General features: G+C 34.4%; 1 protein-coding gene across 1 annotated transcript in view; it reads right to left on the bottom strand.

Annotated features, from left to right (window-relative positions):
* Positions 1-27073, bottom strand: part of SYCP2 (synaptonemal complex protein 2) — a 406987-nt gene that overhangs the window by 339081 nt on the left and 40833 nt on the right. The window contains exons 4-5 of the mRNA XM_033914513.1: positions 7735-7823; positions 7119-7153 (exon numbers count right to left, since the gene is read on the bottom strand). Coding sequence (XP_033770404.1) covers positions 7119-7153; positions 7735-7823 — 124 coding nt within the window. The remainder of the gene's footprint in view (positions 1-7118; positions 7154-7734; positions 7824-27073) is intronic.

Raw genomic sequence — 27073 nt, 5'->3', positions numbered from 1 at the left:
TAGAATGCAGTATATAGAATTAGAAAAAGAAATTAAAGTACTAGAAACTAAATTGGTAAGTAAATGGGAACATGATGTATTGCAAGCTCTTTTGAAAGCAAAAGGTAAAAATAATGAATTAGCTTCAAAAATGATAAGAAGAGATTTGTTTTCCAAACAGACAATGTATTATGGAAATTCTAATAAGGCGGGAAGATTATTGGCAAATTATCTTAAAGCAAAAAAAAGAAGAACTAACATTAATGGGATAAAAGATGATAATGGTATAATAACCAATCAAATGGATATAATTTTAAAACAATTTCTAAAATTTTATAAGGACCTGTATTCTTCCGAGCCTTATTTGGAGAGGCAAAAAGATGGTAAAAATTTTTTAGATTTAATTAATGGACCTAAGGTTCCTGATCATATAAAACGGAGTTTAGATGAACCTATATAATTAAAAGAATTAGAAACAGCATTGAGATCTCTTAGAGTTGGATCCACTCCAGGTGGTGATGGTTATACAGTAGAATTTTATAAAACATTTCAAAATGTCCTTTCCCCATATTTACTAAATTTATATCAGACACAACTTATAAAAGGTGATATTAAAGGTACTATGGCTGAATCAGTAGTAATTGTTTTGCCTAAGCCAAATAAAGATCCTACTTTGGTTTCTATGTATGTCTATGTAATAATTTACCTATGTTTTTAGATATTTGTAAGCATTTTGTATATCGCCTAGAATGTAGATTAGGCGATTAATCAAACTATATAATAAACTTGGAAACTTGGAAACTTTCGAATTACAGGCCTATATCTTTAATAAATGTGGATAATAAACTTTTGGCGAAAATTTTGGCTTCATATTATAGACACGCATCAGACTGGTTTTGTTGCTAAAAGGCATTCCTCTAATAACTCTAGATTATTGTTTCATATGTTACATTTATAAAAAAAAATGGATGAACCGGCTTTTACAGTTTCATTGGATGCGGAAAAAGCGTTTGATAGGGTAGAATGGAATTTTATGTATCAGGCTTTAGAATGGTTTGGTATAGGTTCTGGATTTATACAAATGGTAAAAAACATTGTATAGCTTCCCGATTGCAGATTGTTATCTGAAGGTTTTCAATTGCAGAGGGGAGTTAGACAAGGTTGTCCTTTATCTCCTTTGTTATTTGATGTTGCATTAGAACCCTTATTGTTAGCAATACAGCAAGCAAGGGGGATACAGGGTATTCCATATTCTGATATGGAATATAAAATTTTGGCATATGCGGATGATATTTTACTTTATTTGAGGAATCCAGAGTCTACCTTATCTTGTCTATTGGAATTAATTGATATGTTTGGCAAATTTTCAGGTTATAAAATTAATTGGAGTAAGTCTGAACTTATATCTTTAAATGTTCATTGTGTAAAAGGACTATTTGACGCTTTTCCGTTCATATGGAAGGAAGAAGGATTTAAATATCTTGGCATTCAAGTTAAAAATACAATTGAAGAGACAGTAAAAGAAAATGAAAAATTTGTATTAAAAAGAGTTACGGAGTTGTGTGAGCAATGGAATCCTTTACATCTTTCTTAGTGGGGGAGAGTTCAAACTATTAAAATGATGATTTTGCCTGTAGTTTGCTACCAAATGAGTATGATACCTATTTATTTTCAGGGGTCCTTTTATAAAAAGCTTAATAGCATTTTAACGAAATTTCTTTGGCTTGGTAAAATGCCTAGAATAGCTTTAGTATCTTTGCAAAAATCAATTAAGGAGGGAGGGGTAAATTTTCCAAATTTTTATAGGTACCATCAAGCCTATATTTTACGTCAGGGTATGTATTGGATCCTCCCAGAACTTATAGATAATGCACCAGATTGGTTATATTTGGAATGGCGCCTTATGTTTCCCCTAAATTTAGTTCATCTTCCAAGTATCAACATGCCTAGAAGATACAGGGAAAATAAGATATTAATGGATACTTGGAAAACGTTGAGGTTTATTAGTAAATTAACACCTATCCCAATAAACAAGTCAACTAATCAGTCTTTATGGATAAACTCCAAGATTAAAATTGGCGGAGCTCAAATCCTTTGGAAGGACTGGATTATTGCAGGCATTCGATCTCTGAATGATGTTATTTCGGAAGGTAAACTGCTGGAATTTTCACAATTGCAACATAGATTTGGTCTTAGTAAAAAAACAAAGTTTTAAATGGTTGCAATTGAAGCAGGCCATTCAGGTTGGGTTCCCTGAATGGAAAACATTGAATAATCAATATAGTTTAGAGTTCTTATGCTTCCAAGCAGACTTCCTAGGGCATCAAGCCGCATTGTGGTATAAATTATTATCTGGATATTTGAATAAAAAACCAAAAAATGGTCTAAGAGACATTTGGAGCATTGAGATTAAGCACCAAATTACTGCATCTCAATGGCCACTAATTTGGTCTTGGAGAATGAGATGTACAGTGTCAGCATCTATGAGACAAACTTGGTTATTTTTGTTACATAGAGTGTTTTGGACCCCTGTACGTTTGCACAAATTAGATAGTTCTAAGTCCATTAAATGCTGGCACTGTAATCTGGATCCTGGGACATTAGATCATTTACTTTATCATTGTCCCTACATTAAAAGTTTTTGGAATGCTATTTGGCCACAAATTAATACATTGGGTTGGAGTAAAGGGCCAATATTCTGACTGGCGGAGAGTCACAAGCGGTGTGCCACAGGGATCGGTGCTGGGGCCGTTACTCTTCAACATATTTATCAATGACCTGGAAAAAGAGGCAAAGTGCGAGGTCATAAAATTTGCAGATGATACCAAACTGTGCGGCAGAGTTAGGTCCAGGGAGGAGTGTGAGGACCTGCAAAGGGACCTGGAGAAGCTGGAGGACTGGGCAGACAAATGGCAAATGCGCTTCAATGTGGAAAAATGCAAGGTCATGCATATAGGGAAAAAGAACCCGTTGTTCAACTACAAAATGGGGGGGGCATTGTTGGGAGACAGCAGACTTGAGAGAGACTTGGGTGTGCTGGTGGATGCATCACTGAAGCCATCTGCACAGTGCGCAGCAGCCTCGAAAAAAGCCAACAGGATGCTGGGCATCATAAAGAGGGGCATCACAACCAGGACGCGGGAAGTCATCATGCCATTGTATCGAGCGATGGTGCGTCCGCATCTGGAATACTGCGTTCAGTATTGGTCGCCATACCTCAAGAAGGACATGGCGGTGCTTGAGAGAGTCCAAAGGAGAGCGACGAAACTGGTAAGAGGGCTGGAACACTGCCCATACGCCGAGAGGTTGGATAGGCTGGGGCTCTTCTCCCTGGAAAAAAGGAGGCTCAGGGGAGATATGATAGAGACCTTCAAGATCATGAGGGGCATAGAGAGGGTGGATAGGGACAGATTCTTCAGACTGAAGGGGACAACAGGTATGAGGGGGCACTCGGAGAAACTGAAGGGAGATAGGTTCAAAACAAATGCAAGGAAGTTTTTTTTCACCCAGAGGGTCGTGGACACTTGGAATGCGCTGCCGGAGGAAGTGGTCGGGCAGAGTACGGTACAGGGATTCAAACAGGGATTGGACGGATTCCTGAGGGATAAAGGGATCGTGGGATACTGAGAGAAGTATCCAGGAAATAAGTATAGAATCCCGACCAGATCGTGCATGTGCAAAACCGGAGGGTTAGGACTTCGATGGGAAGATAGGACTTCAATGGGAAACCAGGGTGGCAAGGGGGCCCCTACTGGTGATTCAGACAGGTGACCTGTTTGGGCCGCCGCGGGAGCGGACTGCTGGGCATGATGGACCTATGGTCTGACCCGGCGGAGGCACTGCTTATGTTCTTATGTTCTTATGATGGAAAACCATGTAGCACTATCATATGATACTGTGTTATTTGGAATGAAGATGAGGAAAAAAAGTCAAATTTCACCAGAAAATAACAAGCTTTTATTAATCATGACAGGGGTTGCCATTCAGCATATAACCAACAACTGGAAGAATCATAGTAACCTTAATTATACATTTTGGTGGAATACAATTTGTCATATATTCAAAATGGAAAGAGCAATAGCAATACAAAGAGGGACATATACTAAATTTATAAAAATATGGGGGCCATTGACAAAATATTGTAGTGAATGAATAGTAGGTTTTCTCTTCTTCTTTTCTTTTTTCGATATCTTCTTTATGGCACATATGGAGGGGTGGGTAATGAAAACAATTTTACATAAAATGTTATAATATGGTATATAATGTGTATAAGGTGATTGGAAAGTACTTGAAGGGTGGGGGGTGGGGGAGGGGACAAAAATATGTTCAGAATCTTATGTAGTAGATAATGTGTATTAATTTGTTGTAATTCAATATTTTGTGCACTTGATGTAAAATATGAAAATGAATAAAGAATTTAAAAAAAAAAAATCTAGTGTAGCTGCTTTCAAGATCTTGAAAGGACATGCATCCAGTAGGCAGTTTGATTTGGTATATTTATTGAATAGGGTTAGAAATTGGTGCCAGGTTGGAGGTTCAAAACGGTTCCAGATCATGCCACTCTGGTTTCTTTTTCGTGGGGTTCAAGTTGGAAGTCGAAGTTGGATGAGGGTGATGGTATGGTCACTCTTATGTCTAAGATTTTATTGTTGAAAAAGGTGGCAAGGGTTTCTGCCGAGGGCATACATTCATTATCCTGTAGCATGATTTGGGTGGTGTCTGTTAATCTGTTTACCAATTTGAACAGTTCTTTGCTATTTGTTTTGGGTGTCCCTATTTTTTTGTGCATAGTGTATTGTTCGCTTTTCTCTAATCAGGTTTTTGTATTTTTTCATCTTTTGTTTCCAGTGTATTTGTCTTCTTTGTTTGTTTTTTGCCAGATTCTTTCTAGTTTTCTCAGTTCCTGCTTTAGAGTTAGTAATTCAGAGTCAAGTAAACTGTCCAGTAAAGCTATAGTCAGTTGAGTGATGCTTAGATGGTGACTCTGGCTGTGAAGAGCTACAGCTAGTGCCAGGCAGACTCCTATGATCTGTGTCCCATACATGGTAAGACAATTTAGGATGGGCTAGAGAGGACTTTAATGGCAACTCCAGTAGTTGGGATGTAAGGATAGTGCCAGGTGGACTTCTTATATAGGACAATATATGTAGATCGGGATAGACTGTAAAGGGATTTGAAGGCAACTTCAGTAGTTTGAACATAAGGACAATTCAGGGTGAACTTCTACATTCTATGTCCCAGAAATGGCAAATCAAGTATTTTATACCACCTTCATTGTTGGTTTAACCATGAATTGATAATGAGAGTGAATGCTGGGCAGATTGAATGGACTGCTCAGATCTTTACCTGCCATCATCTACTACATTATCCAAAGACAAGAGGACACACCATGAAGTTACAAAGTATCACATTTAAAACAAATGGGAGATTTTTTTTTACTCAGTTTCACTCAGTGTATAGTTAAGTTCTAGTAATGTGTTCCAGAGCAAGTGCTAAAAGCAGTTAATGCAGCTGGCTTAAAAAAATGTTTGGACAGGCTCCCAGAGTAAAAGTTCATATGCATTTATTAAAGCTGATCCAGGGAAAGCCACTACTTATCCCTGGGGTTAAGCAACATGGAATCTTTCTCTTTTTGAAACTCTGCCAGTTGCTCGTGACCTGGACTGGTCATTTTTTAAAAAAGAATACTGGGCTTGATGGACCATTGGTCTGACTTAGTAGGGCAACTCATGTTCTCTCCTGCCTAGGCACACTGTTATAAAATTACTCTCCATGTTAGCTGTTTTTATAATTCGATGGAACTACCACATATATCACAATAAATAATTTTAAACAGCTAAAGTAAAGCAAATAAGAGAGTAAATACAACTAGGTCAGCGGTCTCAAACACGCAGCCCACGGGCCGCATGTGGCTCTCCAGGTTTTATTTGCGGCCCGCGGTCTGGAGGCCATCATTCTCTTCCTTTTGGAGCAGCCAGCTCATTCGCTCAAAGCCGCGGGTTGGCGGCTCCTTGCGCTATCCACTCCTGCATCGGAAGCCTCTCTGATGTCACAACATCAGAGAGGCTTCAGACGCAGGCGCAAGGAGCCCCCACCCGCGGCTTTGAACGAACGAGCCGGCCAGACACGCTGCTGCTCCAGTGGCGTACCAAGGGGGGGGGGCGTCCACTGTTCTCTTCCCTGCAGGGCTGACCAACTCTGGCGGCCCGACGTCAATTCTGACGTCAAGAAGATGTTCTGGCTAGCCAATCGCTGCCTGGCTACCCGGAACGTCCTTTCCGACGTTAGAATTGACATCAGGCAGCGAGAGTTGGTCGGCCCCGTGCAGAAGAGAAGCAGGGAGATGGCCTGTTCCCGATAGAGGCAGCAGCAGCAGCAGCCTATTCCGCAGCGGCGGTGGCATGGGGGAGGGCAGGAAGAAAGAAAGAAAGAAGGTGGGGTGGGGACAGGGAACCAGAAAAAAAAGCAAAAAATGGGGCACGGAGGAAGGAGGAAAGAAGGAGGGGGAACAGGGAACCAGAAACAAAGCAAAAAATGGGGCACGGAATCAGAGAAAGACAGACAGAGAAAGAAAGAAAGAAAAAGTTGGGGGAGGGAATGAGGTCTGGAGGAGAGGAAGCACACAGGAGGCTGAAAAGAAGGGAAGAAGTATTGGATGCACAGCCAGAAGAATAAAGTGCAACCAGAGACTGATGAAATTACCAAACAAAGGTAGGAAAATGATTTTATTTTCAATTTAGTGATTGAAATGTGCCAGTTTTGAGAAAGAAAAGATATTGAACTTTAAATTTGAGTGCTGCAGAAAAAAATAGAGTACTTGGAGGGCCGCAGAAAAAATAGTTAATGTCTTATTAAAGAAATGATAATTTTGCATGAGGTAAAACTCTTTATAGTTTATATATCTTTCCTTTTAACTGTTAAAGGAAAGTTTTATAAACTATAAAGAGTTTTACCTCATGCAAAATTGTCATTTCTTTAATAAGGCATTAACTATTTTTTCTGTGGCCCTCCAAGTACCTACAAATCCAAAATGTGGCCCTGCAAAGGGTTTGAGTTTGAGACCACTGAACTAGGTCCTTGTATCTTCCCATCTTTCACCATAAGGAATCTAGAGCAAAACTATTTAAATGTATACTTACCTCCAGCATTTAGAATTCTCTTGCCCATATTATTCCTGTAAAATAAAACAAATAACTTACTTTATGACAAAACCAAAAGCTATGGATGGCTCAGTCCTGCTATATGGTAGTAATATTATGTACTGTACTAGGATATGTGTAGCATCTGGATAAGTCTCAGCCATAGAAAATTCATACTGCTGCTTTTGCTGAATGTCATAAGGTAGATATGTATATTAAGTGGGCAAAAAGCTATCTACATTGCCATTTACAAGAAGATTGCATCCACATAAAATCATCAAGATGATAGTCCAGTAAGATTCAAATTGCAAAACTTAAAACAAGAAAATAAGTCAATTTTACAGGTTTTAAATTGCAAAACTTAAAACAAGAAAATAAGTCAATTTTACAGGTTTTAAAAGTGAAGAATGAGAGACAAAAAAGAGAATAAAATTTTTAACCTATACTGGAAGCAAGATACGATATGGTGGTTCATATTTACTCATAAAATTTGCCCACTAAAATATTATGGCTTCCAATAAACAAACTATTCTATGTTGGTTTTTCTCTTCTTCTCTGAGTTTCAATGCATCATAAAACAGACTATTTAAAGAGGTTAATAAAAGGTAAGGATTACATCATGGACATCAGTTCTTTTGTGCAGAGGAATTTTTTTCTGGCTTCTCGAGGCATGCTATCTAGCATTACATTCAACTTCCGAATGGCCTGTGAACAAATGAAGCACTTCTTAAAGTTATTTAGATTTCTAAGGTAATAATCATTTACAAATCTGCAAAATAATCCTAAGGTGGGCCATTGAACTTGTGTTTTTTTGCACATGCCCCCATTTTTCTGTCCTGCTTTACAGCACCTACTGACAAATGCATGACCCCAGTAGCCTCCACACCCCTTAAATAACCCTTATGCATGTATATTAAAGATTTTAATGGATTATTTTATCACACTCTAAAGTAAATATTTCTTTTCTTCATATTTCTTTAGTAATTCATTTCTTCTATATTTAATATAACTTAAATTGAGTCTGCTGGAACAGTCTAATGTTTTTCAATTGTACTAGTATTGTAAACTGCTTAATACTTATGTGCTAGCAGTATATCAATTTAATAAACTAAATGTCATCTTGCTTCAAACAGAGAAGTTGTCTCAAATATGCCTATATTAAACACATATATTACCAATGAATAGTCCAAAAATCCATTATAAATTTGTATTATGTTTCCCATTCAAATTTAAACAAACCAAATTTCCTTCACAGCTAATTGTGATATGATGGAGAAATTTGGTCTTACCTGTTAATTTTCTTTTCTTTATTCAGACCAATTCAGAACCTGTGAGTTATGCCCACTGACCAGCAGAGGGAGACAAAATTTGTGTGCTCTGTCCTACAAGAACAAAGCAATGGAGATTAGGTATTTTTCTTTCATCTGAACTGTAGAATTAACAGAATCTTTAAAGAAAGATTATATAAAACCAAATTTTGAACACATTAGAAGAAACTTCCACTATTGAAAACTGAGTGCATTAGAACAAGCAGAAATTTAGATCACTTATAACATTGATTTTAATTTTGGGAGGGCCTCTGGAGTGGCCTTGTATGACTAAAGGAAAGAACATTATCAGAAAAGACCTAATTCCCCTTTCCTTAAAGTCCTTACCAGATCAGTCCAGAAAATCCCTGCCTAAATAACTTTGGCTCCAAAAATATATTCCTTGTATGCTCCAACATTGATTCTATAGTGCCTTACAAAAGTATGAAGCAATGACCATTTTGCCACTCTACAAATGTCAATAGGTGCCATTGCACACAGCTCTGTCCAAGAATGCCAAGAAACCTTGACATTGCCTTTCCTTCAGAATGCAGGATAATTAAATCATCTCCTTCAGCCTCCAAGCAACAGTAGCCTTAGAGGCTGCTTCATCTTTCTTTGCACCTTTGAAAAGAACAAGTAACCTGTTCAGCATTCAGAACTCACAGGTTACTTCCACATATGTAATTAAGAAGAAAATGTCAAGCACCTGGTAAAGGAAACAAACTCCTCTCCTACTTTAGATAGGAAGGATCTGTCCTGCTTTGGTAAACTGAAGAAAGTGAAACCTGCATGATAAAGTTTACAACTCAGAAATTCTGTGAATTAACTAAACAGCTAACAAGAATGAGGTCTAAAAAGTAACAACTTTCAACCGTCTTAAGAGGTTCAAAAGGCAAAAGCCCCAAAGCTTTACAGACTAAATTCAACTGCAAAAAGAGACCTGAATGTGTTACAAACATCCCTGGGGAACCAACCACATCTGGTTGAGTTACTAAGGTTGACTTCTCCAAACACCCCCAGAAGCAAGACAAAGCTACCACCTCAACCTTCATGACCCCAGGACAAACATCCACTGAAATCCTTCTTGAAAAAAAGCTAATATATAAGCTATAAATTCTGAAGAAGAAATCATTGCTCAATCAGTACACTAAAATTTAAATACTCATCAAACTCTTGCATATGCTGTGGAAGTGGAATGTTTCCTAGCCTGAAGTAAGGTGTCACTCACCTCTCCCACATATTCTCTGTGCCTTAAACATGGTGTGGAAGAGTAGCCTAGTGGTTAAAGCAGCAGCTTCAGCATCCCAAAGTTCTGAGTTCAAATCCCAATACAGCTCCTTGTGACTCTGGACAAATCACTTAACACTTCATTGCCCCAGGTACAAATAAGTACCTGTCTAAAATATGTAAACCACTTTGAGTGTAACCACACCCGGAAAAAGACAGTAAGGAACTGGATTTTCCAAGAACATTGGTCCCTTAAGTACAAGGCCTTTCTTCTGCAGAAAGTGAAGCTATCAATTTCTTTTTTTTTCCATTATATTTTTATTTTCAAATTTTACAAAAAGTGTACATAATAATAAAATACATTTGATATATGCATGGTATCACTTTTATATATAACACATTGTATGTCTGAGTTTGATTTTCCCCTTCACCCTCCCCCCACCCTTTTATTGCCTTAATATAATATTTTCAAATTTTATAAAAGTATACGACATATTGGAATACAATTGATAATTATTCAATAACATATTTATATCTACTACAATATATTCTGGATAAATTTCCCTCCCCCCACCCTTCTATTATTTTTTAATCATTTGTTACATTTTGTATCATATATTATAATATATTATATATAAATTGTTTTCCTTATCCCCCCTATATGTGTGTCCTAAAAAAAAAAAAAAAGAAAATCTCTAAAAGAAGAAAAGAAGAAAAAGTATTCTATTATTTAATCATTGCAGTATTTTGTCAATGGCCCCCATATTTTTATAAATTTATTATATGTCCCCTTTTGTACTGCTATTGTTCTTTCCATTTTAAAAACATGACATATTGTATTCCACCATAATGTGTAGTTTAGGTTGTTGTAATTTTTCCAATTATTAGTTATATGTTGAATGGCAACCCCTGTCATAATTAATAAAAGTTTATTATTTTCTGGTGAAATTTGACTTTTTTTTCTCATCATTGTTCCAAATAAAATTGTATCATATGATATTGCAATATGATTTTCCATTAATTTATTAATTTGTGGCCAAATTGAATTCCAAAATATTTTAATATAAGGACAATGATATAATAAATGATCTAATGTCCCTGGTTCTAGATTACAGTGCCAGCATCTATTAGACTTAGAACTGTCTAGTTTTTGTAAACGAGTAGGGGTCCAAAAAGCTCTATGTAATAAAAAGAACCATGTTTGTCTCATAGACGCTGACACTGTACATCCCATTCTCCAAGACCAAATTAGTGGCCATTGAGATGCATTAATTTGATGTCCAATCTCAATGCTCCAAATGTCTCTTAGACCATTTTTTGGTTTTTTATTCAAATATCCAGATATTAATTTATACCACAATGCGGCTTGATGTCCTAGGAAGTCTGCTTTAAAGCATAAGAACTTTAAACTATATTGATTGTTTAATGATTTCCATTCAGGGAACCCAACCTGAATGGCCTGCTTCAATTGCAACCATTTAAAACTTTGTGTTTTATTAAGACCAAATCTATGTTGCAATTGTGAAAAATCCAGCAGTTTACCTTCTGAAATAATATCATCTAGAGATCTGATTCCTGCAATAATCCAGTTCTTCCAAAGGATTTGAGCTCCGCCTACTTTGATCTTGGAGTTTATCCATATGGATTGATTAGTTGATTTATATATTGGGATGGGTGTTAATTTATCAATAAATCTCAATGTTTTCCAAGTATCCATTATTATTTTATTTTCTCTGTATCTTTTAGGTATATTAATACTTGGTAAATGAACTAAATTTAGGGGAAACATAAGGCGCCATTCCAAATATAACCAATCTGGTGCATTATCTATAAGTTCTGGGAGGATCCAATACATACCCTGACGTAGAATATAGGCTTGATGGTACCTATAGAAATTTGGAAAATTTACCCCTCCCTCCTTAATTGATTTTTGTAAGGTTACTAAAGCTATTCTAGGTGTTTTACCAAGCCAAAGAAATTTTGTTAAAATTCTATTAAGCTTCTTATAAAAGGACCCCTGAAAATAAATAGGTATCATACTCATTTGGTAGCAAACCACAGGCAACATCATCATTTTAATAGTTTGAACTCTGCCCCACCAAGATATATGTAATGGGTTCCATTGTTCACATAACTCCGTTACTTTTTTTAATACATATTTTTCATTTTCTTTTACAGTATCTTCAATTGTTTTTTTAACTTGAATGCCTAGATATTTAAATCCTTCTTCTTTCCATATGAATGGAAAAATATCAAATAATCCTTTTACACAGTAAACATTCAAGGGTATAATTTCAGATTTATTCCAATTAATTTTATAACCTGAAAATTTGCCAAACTTATCAATTAATTCCAATAAAGAAGATAAGGTAGACTCTGGATTTCTCAAATAAAGCAAAATATCATCAGCATAAGCCGAAATTTTATATTCCATATCTGAATATGGAATTCCTTGTATCTCCCTCGTTTGCTGTATTGCTAACAATAAGGGTTCTAATACAACATCAAATAACAAAGGAGATAAAGGACAACCTTGTCTAACTCCCCTTTGCAATTGAAAACCATCAGATATCTTATTATTAATATTTAATCTTGCAATCGGGAAGCTATACAATGTTTTTACCATTTGTATAAATCCAGAACCTATACCAAACCATTCTAAAGCCTGATACATAAAATTCCATTCTACCCTGTCAAATGCTTTCTCAGCATCTAATGAAACTGTAAATGCCGGTTCATCCATTTTTTTTGACAAGTTTAGCATATGAAATAATAGTCTAGAGTTATTGGAGGAATGTCTTTTAGCAACGAAACCCGTTTGATGCATATCTATAATATGTGGGAGAGCTTTGGCTAATCTCAAAGCCAAAATTTTCGCCAATAGTTTATTATCAACGTTTATCAAAGATATAGGCCTGTAGTTTGAAACCAAAGTAGGATCTTTATTTGGCTTAGGCAAAACAATTATTATTGATTCAGCCATAGTACCTTTTATATTACCTTTTATAAGTTGTGTCTGATATAATTTTAATAAATGTGGGGAGAGGATATTTTGAAATGTTTTATAAAATTCTACTGTGTAACCATCACCACCTGGAGCGGATCCAACTCTAAGAGATCTCAATGCTGTTTCTAATTCTTTTAATGATATAGGTTCTTCTAAATTTCGTTTTATATGATCAGGAATCTTAGGTCCATTTATTAAATCTAAAAATTTTTTCCCATCTTTTTGTTTCTCCAAATAAGGTTCGGAAGAATATAGATCCTTATAAAAATTTAAAAATTGTTTTAATATTATATTTGTTTGATTTGTTATTATACCATTATCATCTTTTATTCCATTAATATTAGTTCTCCTTTTTTTTGCCTTAAGATAATTTGCTAATAATTTTCCCGCCTTATTAGAATTTCCATAATACATCGCTTGTTTGGAAAACAAATCTTTTCTTATCATTTTTGAAGTTAGTTCATTATATTTACCTTTTACTTTCAAAAGAGCTTGCAAAGTTTCATATTCCCATTTACTTATTAATTTAGCTTCTAATATTTTTATTTCTTTTTCTAATTCTATATATTGTTTTTTAATTTGTTTCCTAATAAAAGCTGAATATGATATGATATTACCCCTCATAGTTGCTTTAAATGCATCCCATACATTCTCTATAGATGTATCTTCCACTAAATTTATTTGAAAAAATTCATTAATTTGTGTTGTAAAATTTTCCAAAAATTTGTCATCCACAAGCAATGCATTATCAAATCTCCAAAGAGGTCTATTATTTTCTAATTGATCTAATTGTAATTCTATCCATATTCCCGCATGATCCGAAATGATAATAGGATCAATGGAGGCTTTAATCACTTGTTGCACTTTATTTGTTGAAACAAAAATATAATCTATTCTTGAAAATGATTTATGAACCTGTGAACAAAATGAATACTCCTGATCATTAAAATGAAGAATACGCCATATATCTTTCAAATCACATGATCGAACTAAATTATCTAGACCTAAAGATTTAATATTTTTACCTGGTTTTTTATCCAATAATGGATCCATTACAGCATTAAAATCTCCAGCCACCACTAAATTAGAGGCAGCCAGTGGTAATAACATATTTTGTAGCTTTTTGAAAAATTCTGATTGATTCGAATTAGGGGCATATATATTAAATAACGTCAGGGTATCATTTCCCATACCTATATCAATATGTATCCATCTTCCATGTGGATCTGAATTTTTTACCTTTATATTGGCCATACATTTTTTATTTATAAGGATTGCTACCCCTGCTTTTTTACCCACTGCTGGAGCAAAAAAACATTCTTTTATCCATCCACCTGATAATTTCTGTGATTCCTTCATATTAAGATGGGTCTCTTGCAGACAGTAAATATCTGCATTTTGTTTTTTTAAAAATGTTAATATTTTTTTCCTTTTAATTACGTGATTCAGGCCATTGACATTAATAGAATATATTTTAAAAGACATTATATATTTTAATACTTTTCATTATCCTTTTCTTCCTCTCCTCTTTCATATTTAATATCCAAAAAATTTTCTTCATGACACACATATTTAACCCTAATGTATCTCCCTTAATTATTTTAATAAATATTCTCCTTATCCCTCCCTTTCCCACCCAATACATTGGCTGCTTAAGGATACACATTGGAAATGTAATCCTAACATTCTCCCCATTCCAGGCAATCAATTTTCAATTGTTTAAACAAATTTCCCTTCTATCTATCTATATTGATCTTTTATATTTATTTAATCATTTTCCATAACATTTTATTAATGTATCATTTTCCATTTAACAATATGTTAATTTGTATTTCCTTAGTATTATGATTTCAACATATAATTATTTTAAACATATATGCAGTGTATTATTTAATAATTTTCCTATATTCTGTTCTTTCTTTCATATAATTATTATTGTCTTTTCTTTGTATTGTTTTCCTCCATTTCTTCAAATATTTCGATATGTTATATTTTCTAATTTTTCATAGAGTTTTCAAAACCATCTTAATATATTATGTTAATATATCATAGGTTCCGGTTTAGAGAGAAACTCTTTTAGTTTTTCGGGATCCTCAAAATATAAGGACTTGTCTCCAGATGACACTCTCATTTTCGCCGGGTAGTATAGACCATATTTAAATCCTTTTTCTTTGAGTAGAGGTCTCATATCTAGTAGTCTTTTCCTTTTAGTTGCTGTGTTTTTGGCGAAGTCTGGTAAAAACCATAATCTTGATCCTTTATAATTTAAGTTTTTATCTTTTTTTGCAGCATTTAGTATCTCTAGTGCTTGTTGGTATCTCAACATTTTGAAAATGATTGGTCTTGGTCTGTTTTTATTTTCTAAATTTTTAATAGGGATTCTATGCGCCCTTTCAATTTCAATTGGTTGTTTCAAGTCTAATTGTAGAATTTTTGGAATTAAATTTTCAAGGAAAAGGATAGTATTTTTTCCCTCTAAATTTTCTTGTATTCCAAAGAGTTTGATGTTCTTTCTTCTTCCTCTATTCTCGTAATCTTCCAGTTGGTCTTTTAATTTATTTAATTCTAGGCTGTCGTTTTTACATCTTTTTGATTCACATTCTATAGTTTCCATTTTTGATTCTAGTTCAGTTGTTCTTTTGTTGTTAACTTCCATTTGTCTATGTATATTTAAAATTTCTTCTTTCATTTCAGACATATTAGTTATAGTTTCTTTAAGCATTTGTTTGATTTGTTTTAATTCTTCCATGACTTCAGCTTTGCTTAATGTGTCTGATTCTTCGATAGGAAGTGGTATTTTGCTTGGTGTTATTTGGTCTTGTTTCTGTCTTTTTGCAGATGTACCAGCCTCATTTTTGTTTTGTCTGGTACTTGTCATTTTGTTGTTTTCTTTTTCTTGGTTATTCTTATTTCTTATATTTAGTCTCTTAGGTTTAGATTTGATATTTTTAGGTTTTTAATCTCTTTTCTTCCAAGATTTAGTTTTATCTTTTGAAGTAGAAATTTTCTTTTTAAGCCCTTTTCTTATGTCAGTTTAAAAAATCTTTCCTTTTTTCTTTTATTTTTCTCACTTTACTGTTTCAATGAAGGAGGGAACATTCAGTCCAACAACATTTCTTTCTCTTAAATCTCTCCTGACTTTCACTCTCTCTCTCAATGAGACACCGTTTCAGCGTTGAAAAAAAAAAAAAAAAAAAAAAAATTCTTGGTATTTATTTATTTATTTTTATCTCCTCTCACAAGCCCAATCGCAGCCCCGATTGAGGAGAGCAACACTTTATAGAATTATTTTCCTTTATTTTGAGCAATTTGAAGCAATTATCTTTTTTTTTTTTTTCAGCTTCTCTTAATTGCCACGATGTCTTGCTGCTTCAGTTTTTTCAAGTACTAATTTTAGTACCGCTTTGAAACTTTCCTCTTTTTGGTCAGTTTTTTCCTCAGCTTGGCTTCACTATCTCTCTGTATCAGTCTGAGAAAAGCTGTTAAAAATTATTTTCTTCTCAGTCTTTTCTTTTTTTTTATTTTCAATGTCAGCAGTTTCTTGTTTGTAATATATCTCAATATCTATCTATTATTGAAGAAAAATGAACAAATAGATAGGTTTCAGACAGAAGTTCAGTTAGTTATTCTGTGTTTCGTTTCTTCATTAAGCTGAAAATGGCCGCTTTAAACTGCCACACTTAAGAATTCTATTGACAACATTCACATTAAGAGTATAATCTTTCTTATACTTTTTTTTTTTTTTTAGTTAGTATTTTTACTTTTACATAAATTTTCTAATAATTATAGCTTTAGCAGTATTAATTTAAAACTGTATTGAAACATTTTCCTTCCGTTTGTCAATTCAATATATCAGCCTTTCCTCACAGTCATTTCACATTAGCTTAAAGACATTTTGGTAGAATCAGCAAATTTTATTTAATTAGTTACTATTCTTTTCAATATCAGCATATCTTCTTTATTGCCTCACCATTCCAGCTCTTCAATGTCTTGCCGTTTCAGCAGTGAAATAAAATCTGCAGTTTTGAGTCTTTTCACAGTTTTTAAAGGGGGTAGATTCAAACTGTCAGCTCTCTCTTTCTCTCTCCAAATCCTTTCGCTGTCAGTCACTCACCATATTATTTAAACTTTTTTCCCTCTGTCATTTATTTGTCTCCGATGGTACACCGATCTGTCACTTATCTTCAATATCGCGCCGTTTCAATTCTTAGAAAAAAAAAATCGGCAATCCTCCTGCAGCTCCTCTCACAAGCCCAATCGCAGCTGTGATATAGGAGAGCGAAATTTACTCAAGTATTCTGTTATTTCAATTAACTTTGAGTTATTTTTATCTTTTTTTTATAAAAGACTCACTTTTCTAAAGCCGGTATTTCTCTCTTTCGGCTTTTCATTCACAGGCTGCTTCAGCGCTGCGTTTCAAATCTCACAGTATCGTTACAGATAAAAACGGTACTTTGCTTTCTCAGCTCCCAGTTACCTCAGGCTTCGTTTTAATTTCAGTTAAAGAGGTCATCTGATTTATATTATGTTCTTCTTCTTTGTCGATTATTTCTTTGATGAAAATATCCAGAAGGAAAATTATTTTTTTTTATTTTGTGCCTAGATGGTGAGGAGCTCTGCGACTACACTTCCATTCGTGCCTCGCGCTAAGCCACGCCCATAAGCTATCAATTTCTTTCAAGATGGATCAGGAACGCAAACCAAGATTTTCTGGGAAAGTCCAAAGCTATCAGAATTACTTGGCAGGGGTAGTTAATACTTGCCGAAGCACTCAGCCTGATGCTGGAAGCAGCAGAAATACATATAACAGATGTACCATAGACCAAGGTTGAAACAACACATCTAGACCCTCGTTTCCATGCTCTTTTCAACGACTGAAAAAATGCCAGAACCTTAGAATTGGTTTTTTTATCATGAGATTCATATGTGCTTGATTATTTTAATATTTTATTGTTGGCGTTATATGTTAAACAATTGCAAAGACTGCATGTTCTTCAAAATGTTTCAGTGAAGTTGATTTTTGGGGTCACTAAATTTGATCATGCAAAACCATTGTTACATATATTACACTGGTTACCTGCCCATGCAAAAAAAAGAGATTAGGTTCTTACCTTGATAATATCTTTTCCAGTAGATAGGGATGGTATGCTGAACCGTAGGGATATCCATCTGTACTCATGAGCATACTACTACTATTTATCATTTCTATAGCGCTAAAAGGCATACACAGAGCTGTAAATTTAGCACACGCAGAAAATGTCAACCACAGATTTTCAACTCCTCCTTCTCCACGTTCTCTGCTGACCCTTTCAGTTCATGCCAAAGCCAATAGCCCTACAAAAGACAGGAGAAGAAAGGGTATGGGGAATCCCTCGAAACAAAGGGCTCAGATAAATTTAAAACAATCAGTGAAGAAACAGTAATGTAGTTAAAACATAAAACATCAACAAGCCTCTGAGAGGAACAATGAATGTAAGAAAATACAAGTTAAACAAGAAACAAACTGACTGAACATTTATGGAGCTCAACCATTCCTCCCTTGTAATCCTATATACAGACACTTCATAACATAAATATTTGTTAAGTAAAACCATACTATTCAAGAAATTTGTCAAATGATAGAACCAAACTATATCGACCCTTCCCAGATCCTGACGCATACTATTGCTATCAACCTTGTAATCTCCCTGGGAATGCCCAGGCTAATTTCTTGTTGTAAACCGCCTAGAAATGAAAGGTATTGGTGGGATAGAAGACATAAAAGTAATATAATGTAATTCAGCCTTTTTTTTATCAGCTTCTACATATTTTTCCCCTTCACCTTGAGTCTCACAATGCCACTTTTGCACTTCTTCCTATCACTAATATCTCTAAAAAATGTCTTGTCTTCCAGTTTTATCATGTCAGCTATTTTTTCTTCCATTTGCATCTTTGCTTTCCTAACTACACGACCAGCCTCTCTTAACTTTTCCAGATATTTTTGCCTGTCTTCTTCTTTCTGTGATCTTTTGTTTTTTAAATCTTTATTCATTTTTTGTGTTACAACAAGTGTTACAAATAAACTCAATAGAAACTTAAATACACACTTGACTAACTCATAGATTAATATCAAGTATAACATTAATATAATAATCCCCTGTCCCACCCTCCTTCCCAACCAATAATACATAAATCAATTTTATTGTACATTTTTTAAATATTAATTTAGTATGTAATAATCAAAATTGAAAAACCCACCCCATTTCCCTCTTAACAATTATCTTATCATGGGAAAAGTTCATTAGAGAAATCATGTTAACGGTCTTCAGATGTTTCCAGTGTTATTTATGGGAAAAATTATCCTTCTTTACAAAAATCGGTTAATGGTCCCCATATTTTTTTAAATTTATTCATGTATCCTTTGTGTGTTGCAATAGCGAGTTCCATTTTATATATGTGGCATACCGAATTCCACCAGAACATATAGTTCAATCTATCATGTTGTTTCCAATTGAATGTAATTTGTTGTATTGCAATTCCAGTTAAAATAAATAAAAGTTTGTTATTACTGGATGAAATTTGGCTTTTTGCTCTCATAGTTGTTCCAAATAATATAGTATCATATGTCAAGGCTACTGGATTTTCTAACATTCTGTTAATTTGGGGCCAAATTGATTTCCAGAATGATAGGATAAATGGACAAAAGAATAAAAGATGATCTAATGTCCCAATTTCAATATGACAGTGCCAGCATCTATTAGATCTTGAACTATCTATTTTTTGTAAACGAGTAGGGGTCCAAAAAGCTCTATGAAGAAGAAAAAACCAAGTTTGTCTCATAGATGCTGACACCGTACATTTTAGCCTCCAAGACCAAAGTCGTGGCCATTGAGATGCACTAATTTGGTGTTTTATCTCAATGCTCCAAATGTCTCTAAGACCATTTTTTGGTTTTTTATTTATATATCTGGATATTAATTTATACCACTGTGCGGCTTTGTGACCTATTGAGTCCATCTGGAAACATAAGAATTCCAAACTGTGATATTTAGCGAGATCTTTCCATTCAGGGAACCCTTTCTGAATAGATTGCTTCAATTGCAACCATTTAAAATATTGTGTTTTATTGAGACCAAATTTTTGTTGCAATTGTGAAAACTCCAGCAATTTATCATTTTTAATTACATCATCCAAAGTGCGAATGCCTGCTATCATCCAATGTTTCCAGATGACTTTAAAACCGCCAACCTTGATCTTGGGGTTTAGCCATATAGTTTGGTTGGTTGATTTACTAATTGGAATTTGAGTAAGATTACTTATGTATTTTAGAGTTTTCCAGGTATCCATAAATATTTTATGATCTTTGTATAACCTTGGCATTTTGATACTAATTACATGATTAAGACGTAATGGAAACATAAGCCTCCATTCTAGCCAAAACCAGTCTGGAATATTATCTGTGGGTTCTGGGAGGATCCAATACATACCATGACGTAAGATATAGGCTTGATGATACCTATAAAAGTTGGGAAAATTTACCCCTCCCTCTTTAATTGGTTTTTGTAATGACGCTAGAGCAATTCTTGGTTTTTTATTAAGCCATATAAATTTTGTCAAAGTCCTATTTATTTTTGTATAAAACGAATCTTGAAAGAAAACTGGTATCATCCCCATTTGGTAACATACTACCGGTAAAATCATCATTTTTACAGTTTGTACTCTTCCCCACCAAGATAAATGCAAAGGATTCCATTGCTCACACATTTCTGTTACTTTTTGTAATAAGCATTTTTCATTAATTTTCATTGTTTCATCTACTGTTTTTGTTATCAAAATTCCAAGGTATTTAATATATTCTTCCTTCCAAACAAAAGGGAATGTATCAAATAAACCTTTTGTACAATGTATATTTAGTGGAAGAATTTCTGATTTATTCCAATTAATTTTATATCCTGAAAAATTTCCAAATTTCTCAATCAATTCAAGTAGATGTGGAATGGTGGATTCTGGATTCTTCAGATATAGTAATAAATCATCTGCGTAAGCAGATATCTTATATTCTTTATCTGAATGAGGTATACCCTGTATCTCCTTAGCTTGTTTGATAGCTAATATTAAGGGTTCTAAAACAATATCAAACAGCAAAGGGGATAAGGGACATCCTTGTCTAACTCCTCTCTGTAGATTAAATTTTTCTGAAAACGTATTATTAATATATAGTCTAGCAGAAGGGGAGCTATACATTGTTTGTATCATTTGTATAAATCCAGGACCTATACCAAACCATTCCATTGCTTGATACATAAAAGGCCATTCTATTCTATCAAAGGCCTTTTCTGCATCTAATGAAATTGCAAAAGTAGGTTCATTCATTTTCTTTGTTAAATATAACATATGGAATGTTAATCTGGTATTATGAGATGAATGTCTTTGAGCAACGAATCCTGTTTGATGCATACCTATTATATGGGGGAGAGCTTTAGCTAATCTTAGCGCAAGTATTTTTGCTAATAATTTTCCATCTACATTTATTAAAGATATTGGTCTATAGTTTGATACCAAAGTGGGATCTTTATTGGACTTTGGCAAAACAATAGTCAAAGATTCTGCTATAGTGCCTTTAATACAACCTTTATTGAGTTGATATTGATAAAGATTTAATAAATAGGGTAATAAAAAGTTTTGAAATGTTTTATAAAATTCCACTGTATATCCATCACCACCTGGAGCGGATCCAACTCTAAGAGACTTCAAAGCTGTTCCTATTTCTTTTTGTGATATTGGTTCTTCCAAACTTCGTTTTATATGTTCAGGAATTTTTGGACCCTCTAACATTTTTAAAAATTCAAAACCATCTTTTTCTTTATTTAGATAATTTTCGGAAGAATAAAGAGATTTATAGAATTTTAAGAATTGTTTTAAAATAGGTTCAATTTGTGTATATGTATTTCCATTTTCATCTTTTATTGCTATTAATTTTGTTTTTCTTTTTTTCGCTTTAAGATAGTTTGCCAATATTCTTCCTGATTTGTTTGAATTACCATAGTACAATGTTTGTTGAGAAAATAAATCTTTCCTAATCATCTTAGATGAGATTTCATTATATTTACCTTTTAATTTTAATAATTCTTGTTGAATAGAATATTCCCATTTTTCTATAAGTTTTGATTCTAAATTTTTAATCTCTTTTTCTAAGATTAAAAATTGTTTTTTAATTTGTTTTTTTAGAAAAGCCGAATAAGAAATTATTTGTCCTCTAATGGTTGCCTTAAAGGCATCCCATAGAGTTTCTCTGTTAATATCATCTTTATCATTTATTTGAAAAAATTCTTTCATTTTTGTTAGAAGATTTTCACAAAAATTTTTGTCAACCAACAATGTACTATCCATTTTCCAAATTGGTCTGTTATTATTTTGATCTGTAGTTTTAATTTTGATCCACACTCCACCATGGTCAGATAGAATAATTGGATCAATGGCTGCTTGTGTCACTTGATGTACAAGATGTTTTGAAGTAAAGATATAATCTATTCTTGAAAAAGAATTGTGAACATGAGAACAGAAAGAAAATTCCCGACCATCAAAATGAAGTATTCTCCATATATCTATTAAATCGCAAGATTGAATCAAATTATCTAGTCCCATAGATTTCATAACTCTACCTGGGTTTTTATCTAATAAAGGATCCATTACAGCATTGAAGTCCCCTGCTACTATAAGATTTGAAGTAGCCAGTGGTATGATCAGTTGTTGAAGAGTTTTAAAGAATTCATTTTGGTTCGAATTAGGGGCGTATATATTGATTAACGTCATGGTAGTATTTCCCATATTCATTTCCACCATTATCCATCTTCCATGATTATCTGAAGCTTTTAGTTTAAATGAAGCAGAGCATTTTTTGTTAATTAAAATAGCAACACCTGCCTTTTTCCTTATAGCTGGTGAGAAAAAACACTGTTTGACCCATCCTCCTTCTAGCTTTTTAGATTCTATATGTGAGAGGTGGGTCTCTTGTATAAGGCATATATCAGCATCTTGTCTCTTTAAAAATGATAGGGCTTTTTTCCTTTTTATCATATGATTTAGACCGTTAACATTTAAAGACATAATTTTAATATCCATTTATTTTTAAATTTTCAGGTATTAAATTATGTATATTTCCCCAATGTTTTAAGTATTTCATTTCTCTTTTTTCCTTTATTCCCATGATTTCCTTATATATTTCCCTTTTATTCCCTCCCATCCCTCTTATCCCTCCCTTCCCCCCCTTATTAATTACGAAAACTTGGATACGCAGGTTGAGGTTAGATTTAGATAACTCCCACAAGCTATTAATAATTATCTTAAGTACTACCATTTTTTCCCCTATTTTTGTATATTTTCTTTTATTTTATTATTAATTATAAGAATAAATAAAAAGTTTTCATTCTTATGTATTGAAAGATTATTTTCTGTATTTGTATATCTTTAAATCCATAAGAATGATTATATTAAATCAATTATATCTAATAACATTTCAATTACTATTCATTTCTTTTCAGGTGGTAGAACATAAAATTTGCGTTTCAGATTTATTCTTTTCATATATTTCGTATTGAAATACATTTTAATGTATCTGAAACGCAAAATTAAACCTGAAGTACCACCTTTAACCGGAAATACAACAAACCAATCACTTCATCTTTTTTTTTTTTTTTTTTTTATAATATTCTTTGTGATTGAAGGATGATTTTCCTTCTCACTATTACTCTGCTTTCAAAATTTCGGATTCAATCAGTACATTTTTAAGTTTGTTGAAGAAAATTTCTTCGTCGTCATTTGAGTTCGGAGATGTGTTTCAAATCATTTACGTTCCTGCCATTCAGTTTATTCTATTTATTCTGAATAATTTTTATATTTTTCAGTTTTCTTGTTTTCTATGGAGAATGTTGCTAGTTGTTTAAGTCTTTAATTTGATCCTTGTGTGTTCTTTTTCCATTGCTTTCCGTTTTGATCTATCTTTAATCGTCAATAGACTTTAGTATGAACCCATTAATTGTTCTTTAGATTGTCATAGGTTGCTCAGTTTGATTTATAAATTCCTGTAGTTTTTCTGGATCTGTAAAGTTTTGCGTTTTGTTAGCAACGGTAACCTTCATAATTGCCGGGTACAGGAGCCCAAATCTAGCTCCTAGAGATCTTAGTTGTGGTCTCATGTCTAAGAATTGTTTTCTTTTTTTTGCTGTTTCTTTTGCAAAGTCCGGGACAATGTATATTTTTGAATCTTGGCATTTAAGGTTTTTGATTTCCTTGGCTAATTGGCATATTTCAATTGCTTGTTGGTGTCTTAAAAGTTTGAAAATTAAAGTTCTTGGACCTGTTTGAGTGTTATTTCTTTGTGTTGGAATCCTATGGGCTCTTTCAATTTCCAGTTCCGTTTTAAATTTCAATGGTAGTATTTTAGGTAGAAATTTTTCAAGAAATGCAATCGGATCATTCTTTTCCACTCCTTCAGGTAATCCGATTATTCTTAAATTATTCCGTCTTTCACGATTCCGGCTGTCTTCAAGATTTTTTTTTATCTCTGTTATTTCTTTCCATATGATTTTGCTGTGATTCATGTCTGTATTTAATTGTTCTGTAATATCTTCTAATGTTGAAATTCTATTCTCAGTAATGTCCACTCTTTTAGTTAGGATTGCAGCATCTTCCATTGCTTTTTGTAGTTTTTTGTTACTATCTAAGACAATTTCTTTTATTTGTCTTAGTTCTTCCATAACATCCAGATTTTTTTCTGTTGGTAATGGGATTTTAGAGGGTGTACCTGGCTCAGGTTTCGACCTCTTATTGCTTCCTGATGTTCCAGCTCCTAAGTCAGCTTTATTTTGTTTAGTTGAAGTCATATTTCAATATATATTTTAGTTTCTTTAAAATATTTGGTAGTAATTCTTTTTAATATATTTTTAATATATTTGCTTATAAGGAGCTATTCGTTTATCCAACCATTCAACAAAGCCACTCCCCTTTTTTTTCAGTATTCTTAAAGCAACTGTAAGTTATTTGTCTTAGGCTCTATTGCAGACTCTTGTTAGCATCTATCCTGAAAAAATTTGCAGCCTTCTTGTTCTAGCTCTCCTCTTACAAGCCCAATCGCAGCTTTTACTGAGGAGAGCAATATTCCATCCAATATGTTTACTTTAATCTTTCAATGTGGATGTATATGTATTTCAGTGTCTCTCAACTGTCACAACTGTCTCAATGTCACTTTTCTTCAGGTCAAAGAAATTACCAATCCTTTTATTTGACCTTCCTCAGAGCCCAAAAACCTATAGTCTCTTATATCTGAATCTCTTGAATTATAGCAGAAGAGATTAACATTTATAGTAATCCTTCAGTTTATTTTTGAAGTTGGCAGCAAGGAAATAGTTAAAAAAAAAAAAAAAAAACCGTTGCCAAGTAGCTTTTACTGCAGATCTCTCTTCATTTCCAGCAGAGGACAGCTATTTCAAAGCCCATTCCCTGATTTAAACAGGCATCAGGCATTTCAAAAAACTAATCATTGTCATTAGGCAGATCCAGACTTTGTAGAAATTTCTTTTTTTTTTTCCGATTCAAGATGGCCGCGGTCGTGGTGCACCGAGCAACTGCCTGTTAACCCCCACCTTCGGGAAATCTTTCCTCTTGCTCTCTGCCAGAGATCGTGCTAAAGAGGAGGGGAAGGAAAGCCTCCCTGGCCTCACGGCTTCACTGGTAATTCCCTGGTAATTTTTAAAAGTGAATCTTGTTGCCTCTGCCAGGGGGACCCAATCTTGCCGATTTTGCTGTTTTTTTTTTTTTCAGCGGAGACCCGATCTTACCGGCTCTGTCAGCAGGGATCTGATATTGCCACCTTTATCAGCGGGACCTGATCTTGCCGGCTTTATCTGGGGGACCCGATTTGCTATTTTTGCCAGCGGAGACCCGATCTTACCGGCACTGTCAACAGTTGAGACGGATTCAGCCCTCCACACCTCGTTTCTCAAATAACAACTAGCACAGATTTTTTTCGATCCAAGCAATCGCGGCGCTCCGAGCAACCGCCCGCAGAATCCCACTCGGGAAACCTCTCCTCCGGCGCTTCACACCGCCGAACTCAGATCGTGCCAAAGGGGAAAGGAAGCCTTGAATCAGTCTCCTCAGGCAATATCCAAGACGGACTCATCCCTCCACACCACACCTCATCTCCCGGAAAGAAAAACGGCACTTTAACTCCCAACTCTCACTCAAAACGGCACCCCTTTCTCTCCCACTCGATTTAAAGAGGAAAACTTTAATTTAAATGTAAAATCTTGCTTTTTTTTGTAGTTTTTTTCTTGAAAATTAAGCCTGTTTATATGGAGCTGTTTCTTCACCCAACCGTCATCGTTCGCGTCCAAGCCACGCCCCCTTTCTGTGATCTTTTGTAGTTCATGAAAGCTAACCTCTTATTCCTTACCTTATCAGGTACTACTTTTGAGATCAAAAGTGGCCTTCTTTTCCTCAGACTTTTACTTACTTGCCTCACAAAAAGGTTTGTGGCTCTTACAATTACTCCTTTCAGACGTTCCCATCCAGACAACAATTCCTTGATGTAATTCCCCCATCCGAACAGTTAGTTTTTTAAAAGTCTAGAACCTTTGCTTTTGAATGAGCCCTCTCTATACCCATCTTAATATTAAACTGTACCATGCAGTGATCACTGGATGCCAGATGATCACCCACTGTAACATCAGAAACACTTTCCCCGTTTGTAAGCACTAAGTCCAGTATGACCCCATTCCACATGGGTTCCATTACCAACTGCTGGAACAGTTCTCCTTGTAAAGAATCCAGGATCTCCCTACTTCTAGAAGACCCCAAAATAGGGATACCCCAATTAACTTCTGGCATGTTAAAATCACCTATTAGTAAAACTTCCCCTTTTTTAGATATATTCTGAATGTTGTGACTAGGTTAGACCTAGACTGTATTAGCCAGAATCCTGACCTGGGTCATCCAAGCCTCAGCCAAGCAGTTGAATGAGGCATGGATGGTAGAGGGGTGACTGCATAAAATAAAAAGGTCCAGCACAGGTGCTCAGTGTGAATTTTAAGATGTCTTTATTTTCTGGCTTTGTACCATAGTACAATTCAAAATACACAAAAAAAACTCTCATTGGTGGCTAAACAGCCTGTTAGCCCACCATGCTTATTCACTTTACAGTTCAAGAAAATCGGGAAACTTCAAACAGCTTGCCTCTGGAGCAATTCTCAGGGTGTAATTAACTTCCTCACCCTGAGCATGGGACTCTTAACTCTTCTGTTACCCTTAGTTAAATCAGAAGCAGTAATTCTTAATTTTTCTGTTACTTTATTTTGTGAGGCAACACCACATTATCAGAAACAGCTTTTACTTCCCTCAAACTTCACTCTGTGCCCATGCCTTCAAACATGCCT

The sequence above is a fragment of the Geotrypetes seraphini genome, chromosome 11 (genome assembly GCF_902459505.1).
Source record: "Geotrypetes seraphini chromosome 11, aGeoSer1.1, whole genome shotgun sequence".
Lineage (NCBI taxonomy): Eukaryota > Metazoa > Chordata > Amphibia > Gymnophiona > Dermophiidae > Geotrypetes > Geotrypetes seraphini.
Note: the sequence above shows the minus strand (reverse complement) of the source record. Positions and strands in the feature narration are given on the sequence as shown.